General features: G+C 40.8%; 1 protein-coding gene across 4 annotated transcripts in view; it reads right to left on the reverse strand.

The window, feature by feature from the left end:
* NFATC1 (nuclear factor of activated T cells 1) overlaps positions 1-19571 on the reverse strand; it is a 147234-nt gene extending 127663 nt beyond the window's left edge. Inside the window, exon 1 of one of the 4 annotated variants that reach the window (XM_039320453.1) lies at positions 5802-6501. In XM_039320453.1, coding sequence (XP_039176387.1) covers positions 5802-5886 — 85 coding nt within the window. In that variant the 5' untranslated portion in view covers positions 5887-6501. Of the gene's footprint in view, positions 1-5801; positions 6502-19390 lie in introns of those variants that run through there. The other 3 variants (XM_039320455.1, XM_039320452.1, XM_039320454.1) reach the window with 3 other exon arrangements.
* Positions 19572-19867: the final 296 nt, after the last annotated feature.

The following is a 19867-nucleotide window of genomic DNA, read 5'->3' on the forward strand; positions in this document are numbered from 1 at the left end:
TCAACAGTGGCCACAGGATTGGAAAAGGTCAGTTTACATTCCAATTCCAAAGAAAGGCAATGCCAAAGAATGTTCAAACTATCGCACCATTGCACTCATTTCACATGCTAGTAAAGTTATGCTTAAAATCCTACAAGCTAGACTCCAGCAGTATGTGGATCGAGAACTACCAGAAGTACAGGCAGGATTTCGAAGAGGCAGAGGAACTAGAGATCAAATTGCCAACATACGCTGGATCATGGAGAAAGCTAGGGAGTTCCAGAAAAACATCTACTTCTGCTTCATTGACTATGCAAAAGCCTTTGATTGTGTGGATCACAACAAATTGTGGCAAGTTCTTAAAGAGATGGGAGTACCAGACCATCTCATTTGTCTCTTGAGAAACCTATATGCGGGTCAAGAAGCAACAGTGAGAACCGAACACGGAACCACTGATTGGTTCAAAATTGGAAAAGGAGTCCGGCAAGGCTGTATACTGTCGCCCTGCCTATTTAACTTATATGCAGAGCACATCATGAGAAAGGCAGGGCTAGATGAATCAAAAGTTGGAATTAAGATTGCCGGGAGAAATATCAACAACCTAAGATATGCAGATGATACCACTCTAATGGCAGAAAGTGAAGAGGAACTAAAGAGCCTCTTGATGCGGGTGAAGAAGGAGAGTGCAAAAGTTGGCTTGAAACTCAACATTAAGAAAACCAAAATCATGGCATCCGGCCCTCTCAATTCCTGGCAAATAGATGGGGAAGAAATGGAGGTAGTGACAGATTTTATTTTTCTGGGCTCCAAGATCACCTCAGATGGGGACTGCAGCCAAGAAATTAAAAGACGCTTGCTCCTGGGGAGGAAAGCTATGGCAAATCTAGACAGCATACTAAAAAGCAGAGACATCACCCTGCCAACAAAAGTGCGTATAGTCCAGGCCATGGTTTTCCCAGTTGCAATGTATGGCTGTGAAAGTTGGACCATAAGAAAGGCTGAGCGCAAAAGAATTGAGGCCTTTGAACTATGGTGCTGGAGAAGACTCCTGCGAGTCCCTTGGACTGCAAGGCGTTCAAACCGGTCAGTCCTAGAAGAGATCAACCCCGACTGCTCTTTAGAAGGCCAGATCCTGAAGTTGAAACTCAAGTACTTTGGCCACCTAATGAGAAGGAAGGATTCACTGGAGAAGAGCCTAATGCTGGGAAAGATTGAGGGCAATAGAAGAAGGGGACGACAGAGAATGAGATGGCTGGATGGAGTCACTGAAGCAGTAGGTGTGAATTTAAATGGACTCCAGAATATGGTAGAGGACAGGAAGACCTGGAGGAATGTTGTCCATGGGGTCGCGATGGGTCGGACACGACTTCGCAATTAACAACAACAACAACAAATTTTACCTGCTGATTGAATTTGAGTGATCGTGTGTTTTTAATATACTAAACTAAGTGGAAATCAATTATGCTTTAACACAGCATATAATCTAATTTCACCCTCCTTTTCCATGTTAAATTGTCCTCTCGCTTTTGCTGTAATAAATAAACACACTCATGTTGTGTAATTCTGTACTGCTGAGCTATATTGTCGACCAATAAAAGGAGGGAGAATGAGCAAAGGGGGGGGGCAAAATTCAACATGCTTCAGTTTTTCTCTGAACCCTGCTGTTATTCTTTCTGAGGCCTACATAATTTCCCATGATCCTTGTGAAAAGCTGCATTATTCTATTGAGCAACTCCTCAACACAGACTCACAATGGCTAGTTCTTGGACCTATTAGAATTTTCTATCCTTTCTTTTCCATGTGTGTATGATACTGTATGCTTGAATATACACAATAACAATTCCAGGTATTCATAAAAGGATATGAATCCATTACAAACTACAAACTACCATTTCCACTGTTCCAACCATTCGCTTGTCATTTTTTTGTTATCAGCCCTACCTCAAGTTTCAATATGCCTTTAGCTTCAGTTGCTTTTTAAGAATTCTTGAGTGATTGAAGCAAAAAGGCAATGCATCCTCTCATTTCCTCTACATATAATGTTTGCTTCCTTCCTCTCCCCCGGAGGCAAATGCTCCAGGCGATGTCACTCCTCTAACATATACACTGAGATCCGGAAAAGCTCCATTAATGATCATGGCTCTATTCCCAACTGAACTCCAATGTTCCTCTACTAGTTAAATGACAATGTTAACAAAGGACATACAATATTACTCCAGCTGCTACAGAAGTAGCTCGGTGATGTTTGGGGCTTCTTTTTTTTTCATGTTAAACACCATTAGTACATTCAACACCTATTATACGCCTATTATTTACCAAAAGATGGCCATTAACATCCAGGTGCGGAGCAGCACAAATAAAACAGGGCTTTCTCTCTTTCCAGCTTGGCGTTCCATCTAAACCCATTGTATTCTAAAATACTGAGGCCTAATTGCTTATACTTAGTGTACATAGAATATTTTGACCTGCACAGAAAACAGGAAATGATTCAAAAATTACCCTCAACCAAAAAGCCACACAGAATGTCAGTCATTATAAGAAAAAAAAATGGAAGCAAAATTCATACATGGAAGGAAAGAGCACTTTCAGCCTTTTTCATATGCTTACCAACTCCTGAAATTGTTTCCAGGAGCAGATCAGACTCACAGTTTGCCACCCTCAATTTACACACTATACCTCTGTTCCTTTATGGATAATCTTACTTTCCTATGAGAAGGCAGATACCCTTATTCATTCCCCAAAGAAGTCATGGAAAAAATTGATGTTCATTACAGGGAGATTCACACGGATGAACTGCAACACCATCTCATTCATGGATAAAAGCATATTTTGGGCAAATTGATATATATCTGAAGAGGTCTAAAACTGTATTTCTTCTAATGGCCACAATCATACTGTCAGTGTATTGTCAATAGCATATATATATATCCCAGGAAATAAACATTATTGGACAATTGTTCAGTCCTGAAGGCTTACCTGCATGGTGTAAAATCTAGGAAAGTTAAATCTATTATAGAGGAGTTAACACAAGAAGAACAGTTTTTGGATGAACAGCATGGAGTCTTCTCTAATTAAAAGTAGGTACAATAGACAGATAATTAGGAAAGATGTATCCATCAAAGAAGGTATAGTGAAGAAAGTGGAATACAAACAAGCCTATACAGTACTTTTGCACTGTAGCATTTTACAAAGTGTGTATGGGGGTGCAATTAATATATGTACATTCAATTCCTGTACCATTCCTAGTCATATAATATTTTATGCAAAATTGCGTATATTATGAGTAATAACAAGTGCGCTTTCCTGTGTTTTTAAATACACTAAAATAGTTGGAATAAAATAATAAGGAAAAATCTGTGACCTAATGGAATTGGGATTATCTGCACTTTTCTACTTCATGCCTTCCCAGCTGGTAGAAAGCAGCATATTTGGCAGATGAACTTGGAACAGACAAGTCCATTCACATTTTAATGTTTGGAAGATTTATAACAGTGGTTCTCAACCTTTTTAATGCCGCGACCCCCAACCGGTCGTAAGTCGAGGACTACTCAACCAGTCGTAAGTCGAGGATTACTCAACTGATGCAGCACCGTTTGCAGAATGGGACTTTTGGCGGGCTCAGCAGGGCAGAGACAGCCTGGACAATTCCTATTGGTTTTTGAAAGCCAATAGAATTAGACTCTATTCAAAAGAGTCTATTCTATTGGCTTTCAAAAGCCAATAGAATAAAAGGGAGTAGTACAGCTAAGGAAAAGGGGAAAAAATGACGGACTGTGTTGTTTGGTGACCCCCGTGAAATGGTCGTTCGACCCCAAATGGGGTCCCGACCCACAGGTTGAGAACCACTGATTTAGAACATCTGAATAGGGCTCTCGTAAAGCAGACATAGGAAACCTGACTCAAAATCTATTTCATTTACAATAGGGTAACCATAAAACAAGCCATTATCTATTTCATTGTCACAGCTATGTATGTTATTCAATTACTTTCCATTCTGATTGCACCGATCATATACTGATTTGGTTATTATCATTCATTCTCCAACTACGTGATTCCACAACACCTGAAAGTGAATTTGGGCAAACCCCCCCCCAGGTTAAAAAAAAAGTTTCATTGAAGTAATAATATTGAAAAGTTCCTGCTCAATTTCTGTAGCCAAGGCAACATTTAAAAGACCCCATCCAAGTTACTTGTGCTTCTTAGGGGTTCTGACTCACATCAGAGAATCTGCAAGTTATACTAATTAGGTCCATACAACTGTACACCTTCTTTACATCAGCTGCATAATAATATGGAAACTTCATGCTCAGAGTGCAATGCAACCTACTGTCTAAATGCCTGATGCAGTCTGGGTTAGGAAGGAAACATACTGGGTTATATATATACATACGTTATATAAACAGGAAAGTTCTCAAGATTGTTTTTCTGTATCCAATTACACTAATGCCACTGCACAGCTACTAGAAATATACAAAGGCTAACATGGGGACTGGAATCCAGAGGCTTGGTGGATCCAGATACTAGTCTACATATCAAAGAATCTTCACAAAAGAAATCTTTTCAAACCATAGTTTGTATAGGATCATTTCCTTACAGCCACTTATGTGGCTGTAAAACCAACAACAAAGATATGTACCATACTGTACATTATTTGTTTAACTATACTCCAGTTGAATTTCATCACATCCTGGATTAAATAGACAACCTGAGGGGATATTTATAATCTATATATTAGGGTCACCTTGTAGTGAGACAGTTCTTCCCTTGTTGAAAGCTAATGCAGGGATAACAAGTTGCTTATCTCTGGACCCTGCATGACATTTCCAACCCCTACTCTCCTTTTGCAAATCTGGCAAGCCACCTGACTTAGAACACAGGTCCAGGAACACAACATGCTTCTAACCATTTTTATCCTACAGAACTTCAAGGCTGATCCACAAGCCCTAGGTGGGTAGTTATGGGGAACCTGACATCCACCCCTACCCCCTTGCTTGCTGTCCTGCATTTTTTTTCACAAGTTTCCAAGCGGGAGGATAAAAAATCTGCTTTTAGAAAACAATTTCCACCATGGAGCAGTGACATGAAGGACTGGTCCTTTCTTAAAAGTTCTCCAATGAAACAGTAATGCTTTTTGGTTTTTTTCACAAGTCCACCGTGACACTTCAGTAGTAGACCTGGCTCTTGTCTTTCTTGTTTGTTTGTTTTACAAGTTCTTTAATGGAACAGAGAACAACTGTCTTTGGTTTTGTTTTGTTTCCACCGGGTAAAGTTGGCAAGAGTTCTGCCAGTTTCCCCTTCAAGTGACAAGAAAAACTGTAACGTGGTGGAATTGTCTTTTTGCGGTGTAGGTCGGGCATTTTTTAAAAAAGGGGAACCCTCAAAGCCGGGCGTGAACAACCAAGTTGAGACAGCACAAGGGCAGAGGGTTCAGCTTCATTTCCAGCCCATCTCCTCACGGGAAAAGCCGCGACTCTTCCCAAGCCCTTTGTGAGAAAGATTCTGCTTCTGTTCGTCCTTTAGGAAGTAGTGAGGAGAAACACCCCCAAATCCGAGCTACTCCCTAGGACTGGGCTCCTTTGGCTTTGAAGGAGGAGCGGGGGTCGAAGGCAAAGCGAGCGAGACGCCTCAACCCCAACAACGGGCGGCGCTTCGAGCTCCCTCCCTCCAGTCCCCAGGCTCAGCCTATTGTGGAGACGGCTCTTTCCCGTCCCAGAAGAACCGCTATATTTAACGCGCTGCAAATAAACGCTCTTCGCCCTCCCTCTCCCCGCGCCGGTCCCGTCCCGTCCCTGGAGGACGACCGCCGCTGCCTCGTCACCAACCTTTGCCGCCGGCAGCCTCGTTGCTCTGGTTAAACTCGAAGAGGAAATCGAAATCAAACTCTGGATCTTCCTCCAGGCCGCTCATGGCTCGACGGGCAGAGACCGGGCAGGGCACGAATGCGCCCCGCCGCCTCCTCCTCTCCCGGGGCTGCAAAGGGGCCGGAATGTCCGCCCCCACCCCCACCCGACCTCCGCAGACACCTGTTGCAGAGGGAGCGCTACGGGCGGTCAGCTGCTAGCTAGCCCGGCAAGGGAACTCGCGGCCTCGGGGGTCGCGCCGGCTTCTCCGCGGTCCGGCACTCTGGCCGCGTCTGTGACTGGCAGGTCCCAGGACGCCCAGGCAGCCTCCCCGGGTCGGTGCAACGTGACCTTTGACGAGCGCGGCTCGCTCCCTTATCTCGCTATCGCTGCCTGTCTGTGACATCCTCCTCCTCCTCCTCCTCCCTTTGTTTATCTATACCCGGAAACATCAACAATCTAGTTGCTCTGCTCTGCAAGCCTCTCTGGTTCCTCTTTTTAAAATAACCCCTCGCCGCTCGAGTTACAGCCCAGAGGGGTTTGGCCCTAGCCTTGCTCCCACCCGGGCTGGGCCACCAAGCTAAGGGGACCTCTGGGCAAAGCCGGCCCTACTGTTAGCTGGAGTGAAATGGCAGTTGGTTTGGGCTAATTAGAAAAGGGCAACAGCACCGTCTCAGCTTTGCTGGGGGTCTAAATTATACCTGGTTAGTAGTGGAATCCCAGGGCTGTGAGGTTAAACCTGGAAGTAAAAATATAATACAAAAGGCAATGAGAAATTGGAATCGGATTTTATTTTTTTATCAGTTCGGTGTTGGGTTTAATTATTTATAAATTACAATTATAATTAAATTGAAATTATAAATTAAATAATTTATTATTGCTGTCCAATTTTTATTCAAGAAAGCCCAATTGATGTAGTGGTTTAAGGCACTAAGGTAAAAACCAGGAGACTGTAAATTCTAGTCCAGTCTTAGGCACAAAGCCAGCTTGGGCCAGACACTTTCTCTCAGCCCTAGGAAAGTTGCAATGGCAAACTATTTCCAAAACTTTGCCAAGAAAACTGTAGGAAATAGTCCAGGTGGTGCCAGGAATCAACAAAGACTTTAAGACGCATACAAACACAGACTTTTTTATTCAGGGGATTGCAATTTTAAGAACTTTTAACCAACTTAACTTTGTTAGAACTCACATACTTTGTCTCAATCCCTGCTTATAGATTGTCAAGCAACCCAATATTAGGAGATAAAATATAATCAAACAAAACATTATTTGTATTTCTTTAAAGAGGTTGCTATATTAATTAGTCCCAATCATTAAACTAGTGTTTATTTTATTTTATTTTATTTATGAGACTTATATACTGCTTTAAGTGCAAGCACTCTCTAAGCGGTATACACCAGTAAGCAACGTATATATATATTTACATTGCCCCCAACAATCTGGGTCCTCATTTTACCTACCCCGGAAGGATGGAAGGCTGAGTCAACCTTGAGCCGGTGAGATTTGAACCGCTGACCTGCTGAACACAGTCAGCTAAAGTGGCCTGCAGTACTGCACTCTAACTGCTGCGCCACCTCGGCTCATTTTCTCAGATGATCATCCTTCAGCAATAGGATGTCTTCAAACAAAACATTATTTTCTGTAATTAAGAAACCTTGAAATATTAGCAGTGTGCTGGCAGCAAACATAATAGTATTCTAAATATTAAGACACCTGACTGTCCTAGATGATCAGTGAGGCACTTCTTGCCTTTATTTCTCTCATCAAAGATTCACCACTTGACACTGTGGATTTCACCTTGCTTAATAGGGAACTTAATCCTGCTGTCAACACTGTAATATATGTGCATATATGATAATACCTAAATATGTCAACAGTGGTGCTCACTGATTTGAATTTGGGGCAGAACTCAGTAGATTCATTCAGCCAAATAAAGAGACACATACCTACCCTATCATGGTTTTGAAATGAAACAATATACATTTACATCTAGAGAGATTTATCCTAATTTTACAAGATTATACCCAGAGGCTAAAGATGAAATGACAACATGGTGAGTACAGAAGTGGGAGGCAGCCAGTCCTTTCTTCATTCACCATCACCCAGGAGAAAACTAGAACCAGCTTTCTTCTCTTCTTTAGACTTCTCTAGCTAACCCAGACCCAGGATGCATGGCAGGCTGAATTCCTGATCAGGATGAGGTAATTACAGTGTAGGTAGGACAAAATAAGTCCAAAGATAACAATAACAGCTCATGCACGTTTGCTATTGATTCATAATGCTAGCTCCACATGGATGTAAAATAGCTATTTCCTTCAGCTTGTCCAAGTCTTTTCAGGCTATCCTGAGGTTATCCTACCTGATAAACCAAACCCTTCTCTAGAAGAAAAGCAAAAAAATGAATAAATTCCAAAATGAAGCTGGCCCTTCCTCTCTTCAAAGTTCACCTGAAACAGAGATCCTTCCTCCTCAAGAGTTTGCATTTCCCCAGTTTTGCTAGTCTCTACTTACTAAACAAATTGGAAAATTTGCCATGATTAAGTCAACATTAATGCATCAAATTCACTTTTAAGTGTATTGCTATGGACTTTCAAAAGTGTTGCCTAAAATTTTTAACACAGCTTGGAAATCTTGTGTGGTTTCTAGTGGGTATTTAATTTTGCTCCATCTCTATATTTGTTGAAAATATCTTTCCCCATTTCCTTAATTTTCTGGAATCTTTTTCTGTTGCTATTGAACACAAGGAAATGCAGACTTTGAAAACTACAAACATAATTGCTCAACTTCCTACAAAGGGTAAAAACTATATTATGTCATAAACAGCCATCTTTCGAGATATACAGAGGTTAAGTAGGAGGTGAAATAATGAACTGGCTGAAAAGTGTGAAAAAAATCTCACTTGGAGAATTAATGATAAGGTTTGTATTTCACTTCCCCGGCAGACAAAATTCTAACTGCTGAAGGTTTCCAATTTCTTAGATCACACCGATCAGAAAACTCAGGTATCAACTCCTGATGTCTAGACTGGCACCAATAAAGAAGTGGTTTGCTAGTGACGTTCACTCTGATTTTCCAGGCAAGCTTACAGTCTTCAGATTAGGTTTGGCCCTGTTTAAGATCAATTAGATACTGCCATAAATGCAAGAACCAGGTGTATTCATGAGGGATGAGGGTGGGGGTAAAAAAAAAAATCCAAGTTTTTTAGGAAGAAAATGGCAGAAACGTAGTAATTATCATTATTACCATATGTTACTCAGTTGCAATACCACTCACTATAATTGCTATAAAACTCCATAAAAGGAAAGCTCAATAGGAAATGTTCATGTATGCTGTGTATCAATAATACAGATTCCAATGCACTAAGTCAGATCATTACACTAAAAAGCATGGTAACTTTGAGATGAAAATTCAGGATAATTAAAACAAAGAGCTAAGACAGACCTGAAGTTCATTTTCTTTTATTATGCTACAATTCTGTATGTGTTTACATAGAAATAAATCCCACTGAGATCAGTGAGACTTGGTCCCAGGGAGCTCAAAATGTAATTGGGCTGAAGCTTTATTCAAAAAATCAAGTAATATGTATGATGGTATGATTTTAATTTTAACTCCCCAAATTCAGAAACAGAACACTTCTAATTTCTTTTTCTCCTTCTCTGTCTCTATCTCTCTCTCACACACACACGCACACAAATTCATTTTCTTTGACATGCACAAATAGGGTGTAACAGTATACATTTATTATTAGCTTGTTTCACAAAAACGAAGTTGTCTAGTAGAACAGTGCTTAGTAATTGGTTTGGGGATGCATTTACATGTGTTTTTAATAGAAGCAGTCATTTCAGTGTTTTGATGCTAATTAAAAATAAAGCTTGTAACAGACAAGGTTTTAATTCTGTGTTGGGAGACATAATGCTTTTGTGTTTGCCAAAATAGTTTTAAAGTCTGCCACATGCAAATGACCTCACCATTCCAGAAACTAGGACTGTGGAGTTCCCAGATTACTAAGGCTATATTTCAAAGAAATGTTTTTAATGATGGAAATGGTATTTCTCAGTAGACTATGGGAATCCCATTTCCAGTCTGAGATCTGAAAAGTCCATCATCAGGAAAATATCATTATTCCGTGAAAGCCATTATTCTCATTCTCCTCTCAATTTCCATTTAAAAAATGCTATACTGCTTTACACATTTTCTGCAATAGTTATTCTACTCCATCAAACAGTTCTTCCTGGTTTCCCATTTAGTAATACAAATAATGAATACAAATATAAATATGAATTATGTTGGTAAATGCTGGCTCTTATCACAATGGCTTCCATTATTCTTAACAGACCTGTTTTATCTTCTTGAAAAATATATTTATTTATATTTATACACACCATCCATTCTCACCCCTCCAGCATCTTCCTCATTCTCCTACAAAGTACCTCATGATTGCTTCTCATGAGTAGATCAGTACTGCCTCTAGCTGGCCAATGAGAGAGCATAAAAATGGTGTTCTGCAGCCATTGTTCCTCTATCTTTATTATTCTGCCCTTGTTTTGAAATGAAGCCAATGTCATACTTTAAGGCAACCGACAATCATGGATAAAAGATTGTGACTTCACTCCAGAAGGGAGGAATCTGAGGATCCCTGGCATAGACAGAGTTCCCACCACCAGTGCGCAATTTTATTCATGGATGGAGAAGCAGCTGAACTGGAAAATAATCTGCTTTCTTGCAGAAGGCCTCAGGAAGACTTATGGGTTCATCAAGATTCAATCTAGCATAGCTAGGGTGCAAACAAGACCAAAAGATTCAAGAAAGAACTCAGGTTGCAAACATTTAGGGTTGCGGGTTACCTACTTCTGATCTCGTATTTTTGAGTTGATTAAAATGCTTACAAATGAACCCATACAAACAGATCTAAGTAAGGAACTGCTATTTTTAATCATTCATCCTTCTGCTCCCTTAAGTGAAATACACACATATAAAAAGCAGGATAATTTTTATATCAGATGTAAATTTGATACTATAGGCCACAATCCATCTAAAAGTTAGGTATACAAAAACTGTTCAAGCCAAAAGATGTCCAGCATATATTAATTTAACATTAGTTATAGCCATGAGCTTTAGATCTCAGACTGAAAAGCCCTATGCGAACATTAATGGAAGATTTTCCCCAAATGATGGGAGAAGACTACGATACTTAATAAAACATCTTATTTATAATCTGATAGGATGAATCAACAGGATTACTAAAAAAACATGTTTTTGAAACTCAACACTGAGCATGGATGGACCTAATTCATAAATCACTTAAGCATAAATGACATGCAACCAGGCTTTAATAAAAAAGAAAAATTTGCCCCAACCTCAACAGTTCTTATATCATTGTGGTAGAAACAGTTTCTTTCTGCTTGTTTATTTTAAAATAATTTGGTGTGCCATGATATGGTTCTCTAGGCACAATGTGCCAGAAAAAATAATCCAGGTGAGACTGTATTGATCAGATTTTTATGAGGAAACTTGCAGTCTCCAGTTTATAGATGCTAAGAGGAACTTGGCTGTCTGTAGCAATGACACCTAAAGTTAGTAGTCATCAGTACTAAAAGAACTACCCCAGCTTTTGATCAATATGTGCATGCAATGTCTATCTTTAAAGCAATGTGAAATTGGGATAGGAATATTTTTTTAAGAACTTTAAAAAGTGTGCAGTAGGAACAGTAGGAAAGATTAATAAATCAAACTTTATTTAAATGTAATTAAATTTCTGTTTAATTAATTGGCATAATTGCAATTTGTGCATTTAAATAATTTCCCCCCTCTTGGCCCACCATATGAACTCCTTCCAGAAAGTTTAGAAAAACAGCAGGAACTTTTACAGCAGCGTCCACCCCAACCAGGGATTGGTTCCGTGGAAAGAGGTTCTTCTGCGGACCGGAGGTTTCGTGTGCTGTCTGCATCCTGTGGATGGGGCTTCACTTGTATGCGTGGCTCAGTTTCTGGCATGCCGCCGACTGGTGGTTGGAAACCCGTTTTACGGTATTCGTATTTCAACTTGCCAATCACTGAACTAATCTTTTTGAGCTAATCTGTGCTTCTAGGATCAAAAGTAAAGTGAATGACTACTACAAGAAGTCTTTGACTCACAACCACAATTGAGCCCAACTTTTTTTTGCTAAGCAAGACAGTTGTTAATGAGTTTTGCTCCATTTTACAATTTTTACTCTCGTAGCTGTTAAGTGAATCACTGCAGTTGTCAAGTGATTGCGGCTTCACCACTGACTTTTGTTTATCAGAAAGTTGCAAGAAGTGATCACATGCCCCCCTGACACTGCAACCACCATAAATGAGCCAGCTGCCAACTGTCTGAATTTTGATCACGTGATCATGGGGGTGTTGCAACGATCCTAAGTGTGAAAAATGGTCATGTCATTTTTTTCAGTGCTGTTATAATTTTGAATGCTCACTAAACAACTAGTTGTAAGTCAAAGACTACCTGTGTAGAATTTCTGATATTTATTTCTAGAAAGCCTCCTATGAGAAAGATGTCTGGTGTCACATTGTTGAATTCTTTTAATATCGAACAAGAGTTACCGTATATGCCGGCGTATTAGGTGACCCGGCGTATAAGACGACCCCCGTCTTTATAGCTGGGCCGCATTCCTAGAACGTCGTCTTATACGCCGGAAACTACCAGTATTTCCGGCGTATAAGACGACTCGGCGTATAAGACAACCCCGGTCTTTGGTGCCGATTTCAGCGCTCGCAGAAGTCATCTTATACGCTGGCATTTACGGTATTTATTATCCCAGGTTTAGTAACACTAGTATAATTCATCCTGGAGTTGGTTTTTGTTTGTTTGAAATCCATCCTGGAAGTCCCACTGAAGGGTGGTATAAATTAATCCAAAGGTATTTTTATCTTTGGTGAATACGTAAGAGGGCTAAGAACTTTTGGAATTAGATATGTATCCAATTTTGAAAATGGATATAAAATTGATACATGAAGCTTTTAAGGATGGTGGATACAAAAGTGGAATGGAAACATGGGACTTCATTTTTATACATGACATTGGCTACAAGGCTATTCTATGCACGAAGATGGAAAGAGGAGCATATACCCACAATGGAAGAAGGGATTTTGAAACTGATGGAGCTAGCTGAGATGGCAAAACTGACTGCTTTGATTAGAGACAACAGTCTGACTAAATTTCTTGTGGCTTGGAAACCATTGTTAGATTTTCTATAGCATAAAGAGAAAAATGAAATTTTGACTTTGGGATTTATACTTAGTGAATGTATCTATGGAGGAAGGAAGCAGTGCATCATAGAACACCAGTTGAGACCTGGCTCCCAAAGTTGGAAGTATTTTAAGATCAGTGAATATAGGAAGAATTGTTGCTAGTGGGAACTAGTAGTAAAATATCTGACACAATGGTTGAAAATTAACTAAACTGGAGCAGTACTATACTGATTACTGGAAGGGGTATGTGTGTGTCTATGTCCTGAAGGAAAAAGGTGCTAAGAAATGAGATGTTGCATGTGTGATGTTGACAGACTTATTTGCCTAATATTTTCATATTAGTAAAGTTGGAAGGGACCTTGGAGGTCATCTAGTCCAACCCCCTGCTCGGGCAGGAAACCCTACACCATTTCGGACAAGTGGCTGTCCAGTCTCTTCTTAAAAACTTCCAGTGTTGGAGCATTTACTGCTTCTGGAGGCAAGCTGTTCCACTGATTAATTGTTCTCACTGTCAGGAAGTTTCTCCTTAGTTCTAGGGTGCTTCTCTCCTTGATGAGTTTCCACCCGTTGCTTCTTGTCCTGCCTTCAGGTGCTTTGGAAAATAGCTTAATTCCCTCTTCTTTATGGCAGCCCCTGAGATATTGGAATACTGCTATCATGTCCCCCCTTGTCCTTATCTTCGTTAAACTAGACATACCCAATTCTAGCAACCGTTCCTTATATGTTTTAGCCTCCAGTCCCCTAATCATCTTTGTTGCTCTTCTCTGTACTCTTTCTAGAGTCTCAACATCTTTTTTGCATCGTGGTGACCAAAACTGGATGCAGTATTAACAGATATCTTTTAGCTGGCTCTTACTCACATGCATACATATAAAGTTCTGCATTCCAAAACACACTGGGGGGAAAATCCAGTATGCTCACGAGCTCATGATTAGACACCTGGGAATAGCCTGATCAAATGTAAATGAATCAGTCTAGTGATTCACAAGTTGCCTTTCTGAGGATAATTGAGCCAGCATAGTGAGTTACTATTGGACTATAACCAAAGTTAAATTCAACTACCTTCATATTTGTTATGGGGATAAAATAAAGGAAGATTCCCATGCAAGTTGCCTTCAGTTCTTGGATAAAAAGTGGGATAGGAATATCTGACCAAATAAATATGTATCAACTGGAAAAATCTAGTAATGGGTATGAAGCCATAAAGGTAACTGATAATTTTAAGATTGGTACTATCTTTACTTTTTTTGCCACAGTCATTCTACTTCCATTTGCAGGTCTTCGCATTTTGTGATCCCCCCCCCCCCCAATTCTTTCTCTTCTATTCTGTTATCTCCAGGTACTGCCACCTGCTAAGTCTGGGGTGTTATGTGGCAGGTGCTTGTCTGTTGGAATGCTAAAGTCCCAAAGCACTTAAGTGTCTTCATTTTCTATTACTTTGTCTATTTTATGGCCCCACCAGTTCTTGCTTACAGGCAAATAGCATTTCTTACAGATATTCCAATACACCATTGTTGCTACTTTGTTATGACATTGTTTGTAATCAGTCTGTGTGATCTTCTTGCTAACTAAATGGTCCACTGTTTCTTCAGTTTCTTTACAAAGGTGGCATTTGCTGTCAGTTACTGTTATTATTATTACAATATCATTATCAAAATGATATAATGTTTATCAAAGTGGAAATGTAGTACAAGAAGTTTGCCTATATAAAGTATAGGAAGTTCTGGTTTACCAGTTTTGTATGCAAGAGAGAATACAGTTCAGACCACACAGACAGCCCGATGCCATCTAGGAGTTTTGGACAATTCCCATCAAGCTTAGCCCACATGGTTAATGAAAAAAATGTTACAATTATGGCATTATAGTGCAAAGCAAACGGTAATCTTGCTGTCTGCTCTATTCCACAGGTGTGTGTGTATGTATGTATGTATGTATGTGTATGTATGTATGTATGTATGTATGTATGTATGTATGTATGTATGCATTTGAGAACAATTTTTTATGGAACACATTCATATGACTTACAAACCAAAATAGAACTTTACCATTAAATATATCCAACTGATATTTCTTTGGCATCAACTGGTTCTTCCTGAGTCTGGAAACTGCACATCTCCCACAGTTCATCAAATTTGCTCAGAACTGTTTTGGGCTCATTTGGACTTTTCCATTTTAGATAATGCATTGGATTGTTTGCTTTAAAGCTTAGGAAGATAACCCAGTGGTTAAAAGTCCACTAAACAACTGAAAATGTGGTGCCTATAAAACATAAACCATAAATTATTTCAAGCATTTCAAGTGAAATGTTGTACTTTATCTGTTTTTAATTTTCTCTCAAGTTCAGGACCTTAGTAAGGCTTAATTATAGTAGCATTCTTTCTGCTATTAGTATTGATCTTCCACAATGAAAACTGCCCACGGAATGTCAAATACATATTACACACAACTGTCTAACTTGTTTAAAAAATAATAATTAATTGACAGTATTTGCAGTCCCCCTTTCTTTCTGCTGCTCCTTTTTGAGATTTGCCTTAAGACTTGAATTTCAACATTGCAAGATTCCTTAAGTCAAGATGAAAATGTTCTCAGTCTGTCTTTGTCTTCTGAAAAATTTTTATATGAATTCTATAGAAGATTGTGTGGTCTTTGCATAGAGATAGCAGGCTTTTGTAATGTAGAAATCATTAATTTCTAGCTTCACATTCAATTAATGAATTACGTTTTTAGAGCTATGCCCCAATATTGGATCCAGATACGGGACGGGTGTCATAAAATACAATGAAACAGATAAAACAATAGATAATTTAAAAATGTCAGAAATTGTCAACATATACCAATGATTACCTAAATGAAAGAGGAATCCCACAAAAGTCTGAGTGAGCTAAAAAAAAATCCTAACATGGCATCCAAAAGAAATCAGCCAATGCTAGTTGAACCACATAGTAAGATAAGACTAGACTGTTGCAGCAGAAAAGACCTGATCTTGGAATATGTGACTTCTAAGAAAGGCTTCTCATGCACCTGCAGGTAGCTGGTCCGACAGGGTAGACTGCCCCATGGAAGCCACTCAGAAGCGGCAATTTCATCAGATGGGATGGGGGCCTAAGTGAAATAAAATCAAAACATAGAACTATTTTATATGCAATCTTCTGATCTAGGTGCATGTTTGTGAGCAAGAAAGAATAAATATGAGCTATATGGACCTGTAAAGTTTTTTAAGGTATCTTTTTAAAAAGCCTAAAAAAGGCATGAGACTTCTCTAAAGGAAAACAGGGCAGCCTCATTAACTCCTGCTTTAGTTTCTATTACCAACTCAAAATATGACAGAAAACCTCATTGTTTCCAAGAAGTTAGGAATCATAGGCCTATCCACACATCCTCATCCATAAATGTCTCTGAAGCACATGGAATCTAGTAGCTAAATATCTGCTTTTCCTCCCAGAGGCCCACATTGTGCTGGACCTTCAGGCTTGATTTCTCCTTTTGAGGAAGTGCCTCATTTTGCTTAAGTTCCCTGATATTTTCACAGTTAGGATTGGCGGACATCAATGTCCACAGCCATCAATGCAAACTGAATTCAGACCAGGTCTCCAACCCCCAAAAGATAGATAGCAACAAGAATGTTCTGCTTACGGAGTGGATGAAGGCATGAATTAGTTCAAAAGGAGGCCTTTGAACATTTTCCAATTCAGAGCACAATCAGTAATCAAACTAGGTAGATAACAGTGGGTTTCTGCATAAATAAATCTAATTATGGAGGAAACAATCCAGATAGCAAAAAATACTGGTGCAAGAAACAGAGTACTTGTAATGCTGCCTATTTGACAGCACCACTTTGATCAAAAGAGACTTGCAATGGAACCCAACTTTTTTTTTTCTAGGAAGTTATCTTGGATTTCAGCCAGGGCTGCATCTCCGTCTTCTGGATAGTATCTGTCTTTCTCCATGAGAAGTCTTTTAGAATAAGTATTAGGCTGTAAAGACATTTGAAGGGGGCTTTGCTCTGGCTGAGCAGCAGCCCTGGTATGTGGGTCCTTGACGCACACATACATGCTCAATCAACATGGGAAACTGCCTTGCCAAGCTTTAAAAAGAACCTCAACACTTCAAGGATGACTTCAAGTGGATTCACAAACTTCCCTCTGCTAAATATGCATAGGATCACATTATTTGTGGGATTTTGGCTTGCCCTCAATGTCTGGAGTGCAATGTTTTATCTGGGAAATCCACAAGGAAGGGATTTCATGACTTTGTACAATGAACACACTAATATTTTAAGTTTATCATTCTTTTTCTCATCCAGAGATCACTCAAAGCATTTATTTTTTCCAAATAGAAGAATTCTCTGAAGAATGAAGACATGGCTTTTCTGTATGTCTTCATTAGAAAAGATGGCTCTGACCTTAGGCCTGTCTCATTCCACACACTCTGCTTATTGTAAGCAACACAAAGCTTTTGGGAAAGTTTGAGTAGGATAGATGGACATCAAAACTTCTTCATATGTCTCAGTAACTAGTACTAATTCTGGTAATGGAATAGTGCAGGGATGCCCAACCCCCAGTCCGTGGACCAGTACCAGGCCGCGGCATGCCAGCAACCAGTCCGCACAAACAAGCAAAGCCACATCCACGAGATGCAGGCAGCACACAAAACCACGCACCCATCCAGTCCGTGGAAAAACCTCTCTCCAAAGAACCGGTCCCTAGTGCCCAAATGTTTGGGGACCTCTGGGAGTAATGCATTCTGGTTTTGGCTTATCTTTCAATGCAAGAATGCAAAATTGTCATTTAATGTTTATTATACACTTTCTGTATCACAGGAAGGGATATTGAATTTTTCAACTTATCATGGTCTGAAAGGATAGGTATTCACTGCCAATCGAGATGATATCAAAATGATACTACTTGGTAGAAAAAAGACCAGGTCATAATTCTACATTTCCGTTCTTTTTCTTTCTTTTCTTTTTTCCTGTCTTCTCTTTTTATTTTTCTTCAATTTTTATACTTCTATTAAATTCAAAATTCCAATAAAAACTGATTCTCCAAAGAGATAGTATCAATACTATCTCTTTGGAGAATCAGTTTTTATTAGAATTTTGAATATTATCATGTGTATGATAATATTATCATATAGAATATTATCATGTGTATGCAGTGTTGTCAGGATGCAAACTCTGTTCTTACATACTTGCATCTGAGGCTGATTTCGGAAGAGTAAAGGTGAATATGTTTGGGCTGCCCGTCTGCTTAAATCCACTTATTCCCATCTCTCTTGTTTATAGACAGCAGTGTTTTTGTTTCCAAACCACTTACACCTGAATCGTTATAATAAAACCTAGCAAGAGACATTCCCTTTGCTTCTGTGCAACTGTTAATGATAATAATAAAAACCCTTTTCATAAGGACATACAATAAGCTGTCACACCAGAAAAGTAGGCTTTACAGTTGGAATGGCTGAAAACGCTGGTTAGTAAACAAAACGTATTTTTAAGATAACCCAACCAATAAAGGAGTCACTATGAGAGGGTGGGTGGGACTGGTGCCATTTTTGAGGTTTCCGACTGTTCCTTGACTCTAAAAGAGAACTTTTGTTTTTGTAAACATTACAAGAGGTTTAAATTATAGGGTGTGCTCTATCAAAGTTTTTTTTTTATGGCATTTCATCATAACCCAGCCTGCGCTATAGAATGTTAGCATTTAGTGGTTACAAGTAATTGGATGGACTGGAATGAATTCTGCACACTGTTAACTCTGTGTAAGGCATTGACACGTACAAGGACCCGTGCAGGCCGGCAGCTGCACACTGAAAACTCCCACTGTGTCTTGAGATTCCTTTGGTTTCCCAGGGCTGCCGCTCTAGCTGCCCTCCGACGGGCTTTCACCGGTTTCAGTCGCGTATCCAAGCCACCTACCCACGCCTCACCCGGCCGAGGACAATTTCGCCCACCCCAAGGACCCCACCACCACCACCACCCAAAAAGCAAGGGGAGAGCAAGTGTCTCCTCTTCAAGGGATTCCAGACTCGCCAATCCGCGGGGCGGAGGAGACACCTATTGGCAAGACGTCGCAGCAGGCGAACCTCAGGGCGGCTTTGGGGAAACACCAGGGGGACACCGCCGCTTCCCTCCTCCCCAGCACGGCCGCCAGCGCCACGACCCGGCCAGCCAGTCCCGCCCGTCCGCCTTCGCGCGCCGCCCGCCCGGGTTTCCCCCGCTGCGGCTCTCCTCAGCCTGCGCTCAGAAGCGGGGCGAGCAAACGTCAGTCAAAAGAAGAGGGAAAACGGCCGGCCGGCCGGCCGGAGGCAGCAAAGCCGAACAGGCTCCCGCCGAGCGCGATTTTTACCTTCCTCGGCCGATTTCATTCTGCGGCTGAGACGGCTGGAAGCAGAGCCCAAGTTCTCTTTCACCCCCTCGGCTGGCTCTGGAGGCTCTAAGAGGCTCGGAGTTAACCGGATCGCCGCCGGGCATCCGCTTTGCCCAAGGCGAAGGCGGGGAAGGCAGAAGAGGTAGATGTGGCCTCTCTCTCTCGGTCCAACGTCCCGCTATTCCACCCGGCGCCTCTCAGGACAGAAAGGGCAAAGTTGAGATTGGCGCTGCCCCGTCACCACAGCATTGGAAAGGCCAGGCGGCGGTGGCGGCAGCTGCTGCTTATTGGAGGACTTTTTCGGAATGAAGTTTTAGCTCGGCTCTGAGGCAGCGGGTTCCCCCCCCCCCCGGGAGGCGTCCTGAAGCGGGCCCGGGGAGAAGAGGCGGCGCGCGAGGGAGGGGTTGCAAGGCGAGCGCGAGGGCTCCTGCTCCCGGGAGAAGGGAGCGCGCGCGC

The sequence above is a fragment of the Crotalus tigris genome, unplaced genomic scaffold (assembly GCF_016545835.1).
Source record: "Crotalus tigris isolate CLP2741 ecotype Arizona unplaced genomic scaffold, ASM1654583v1 scf7180000023638.494280, whole genome shotgun sequence".
NCBI lineage: Eukaryota > Metazoa > Chordata > Lepidosauria > Squamata > Viperidae > Crotalus > Crotalus tigris.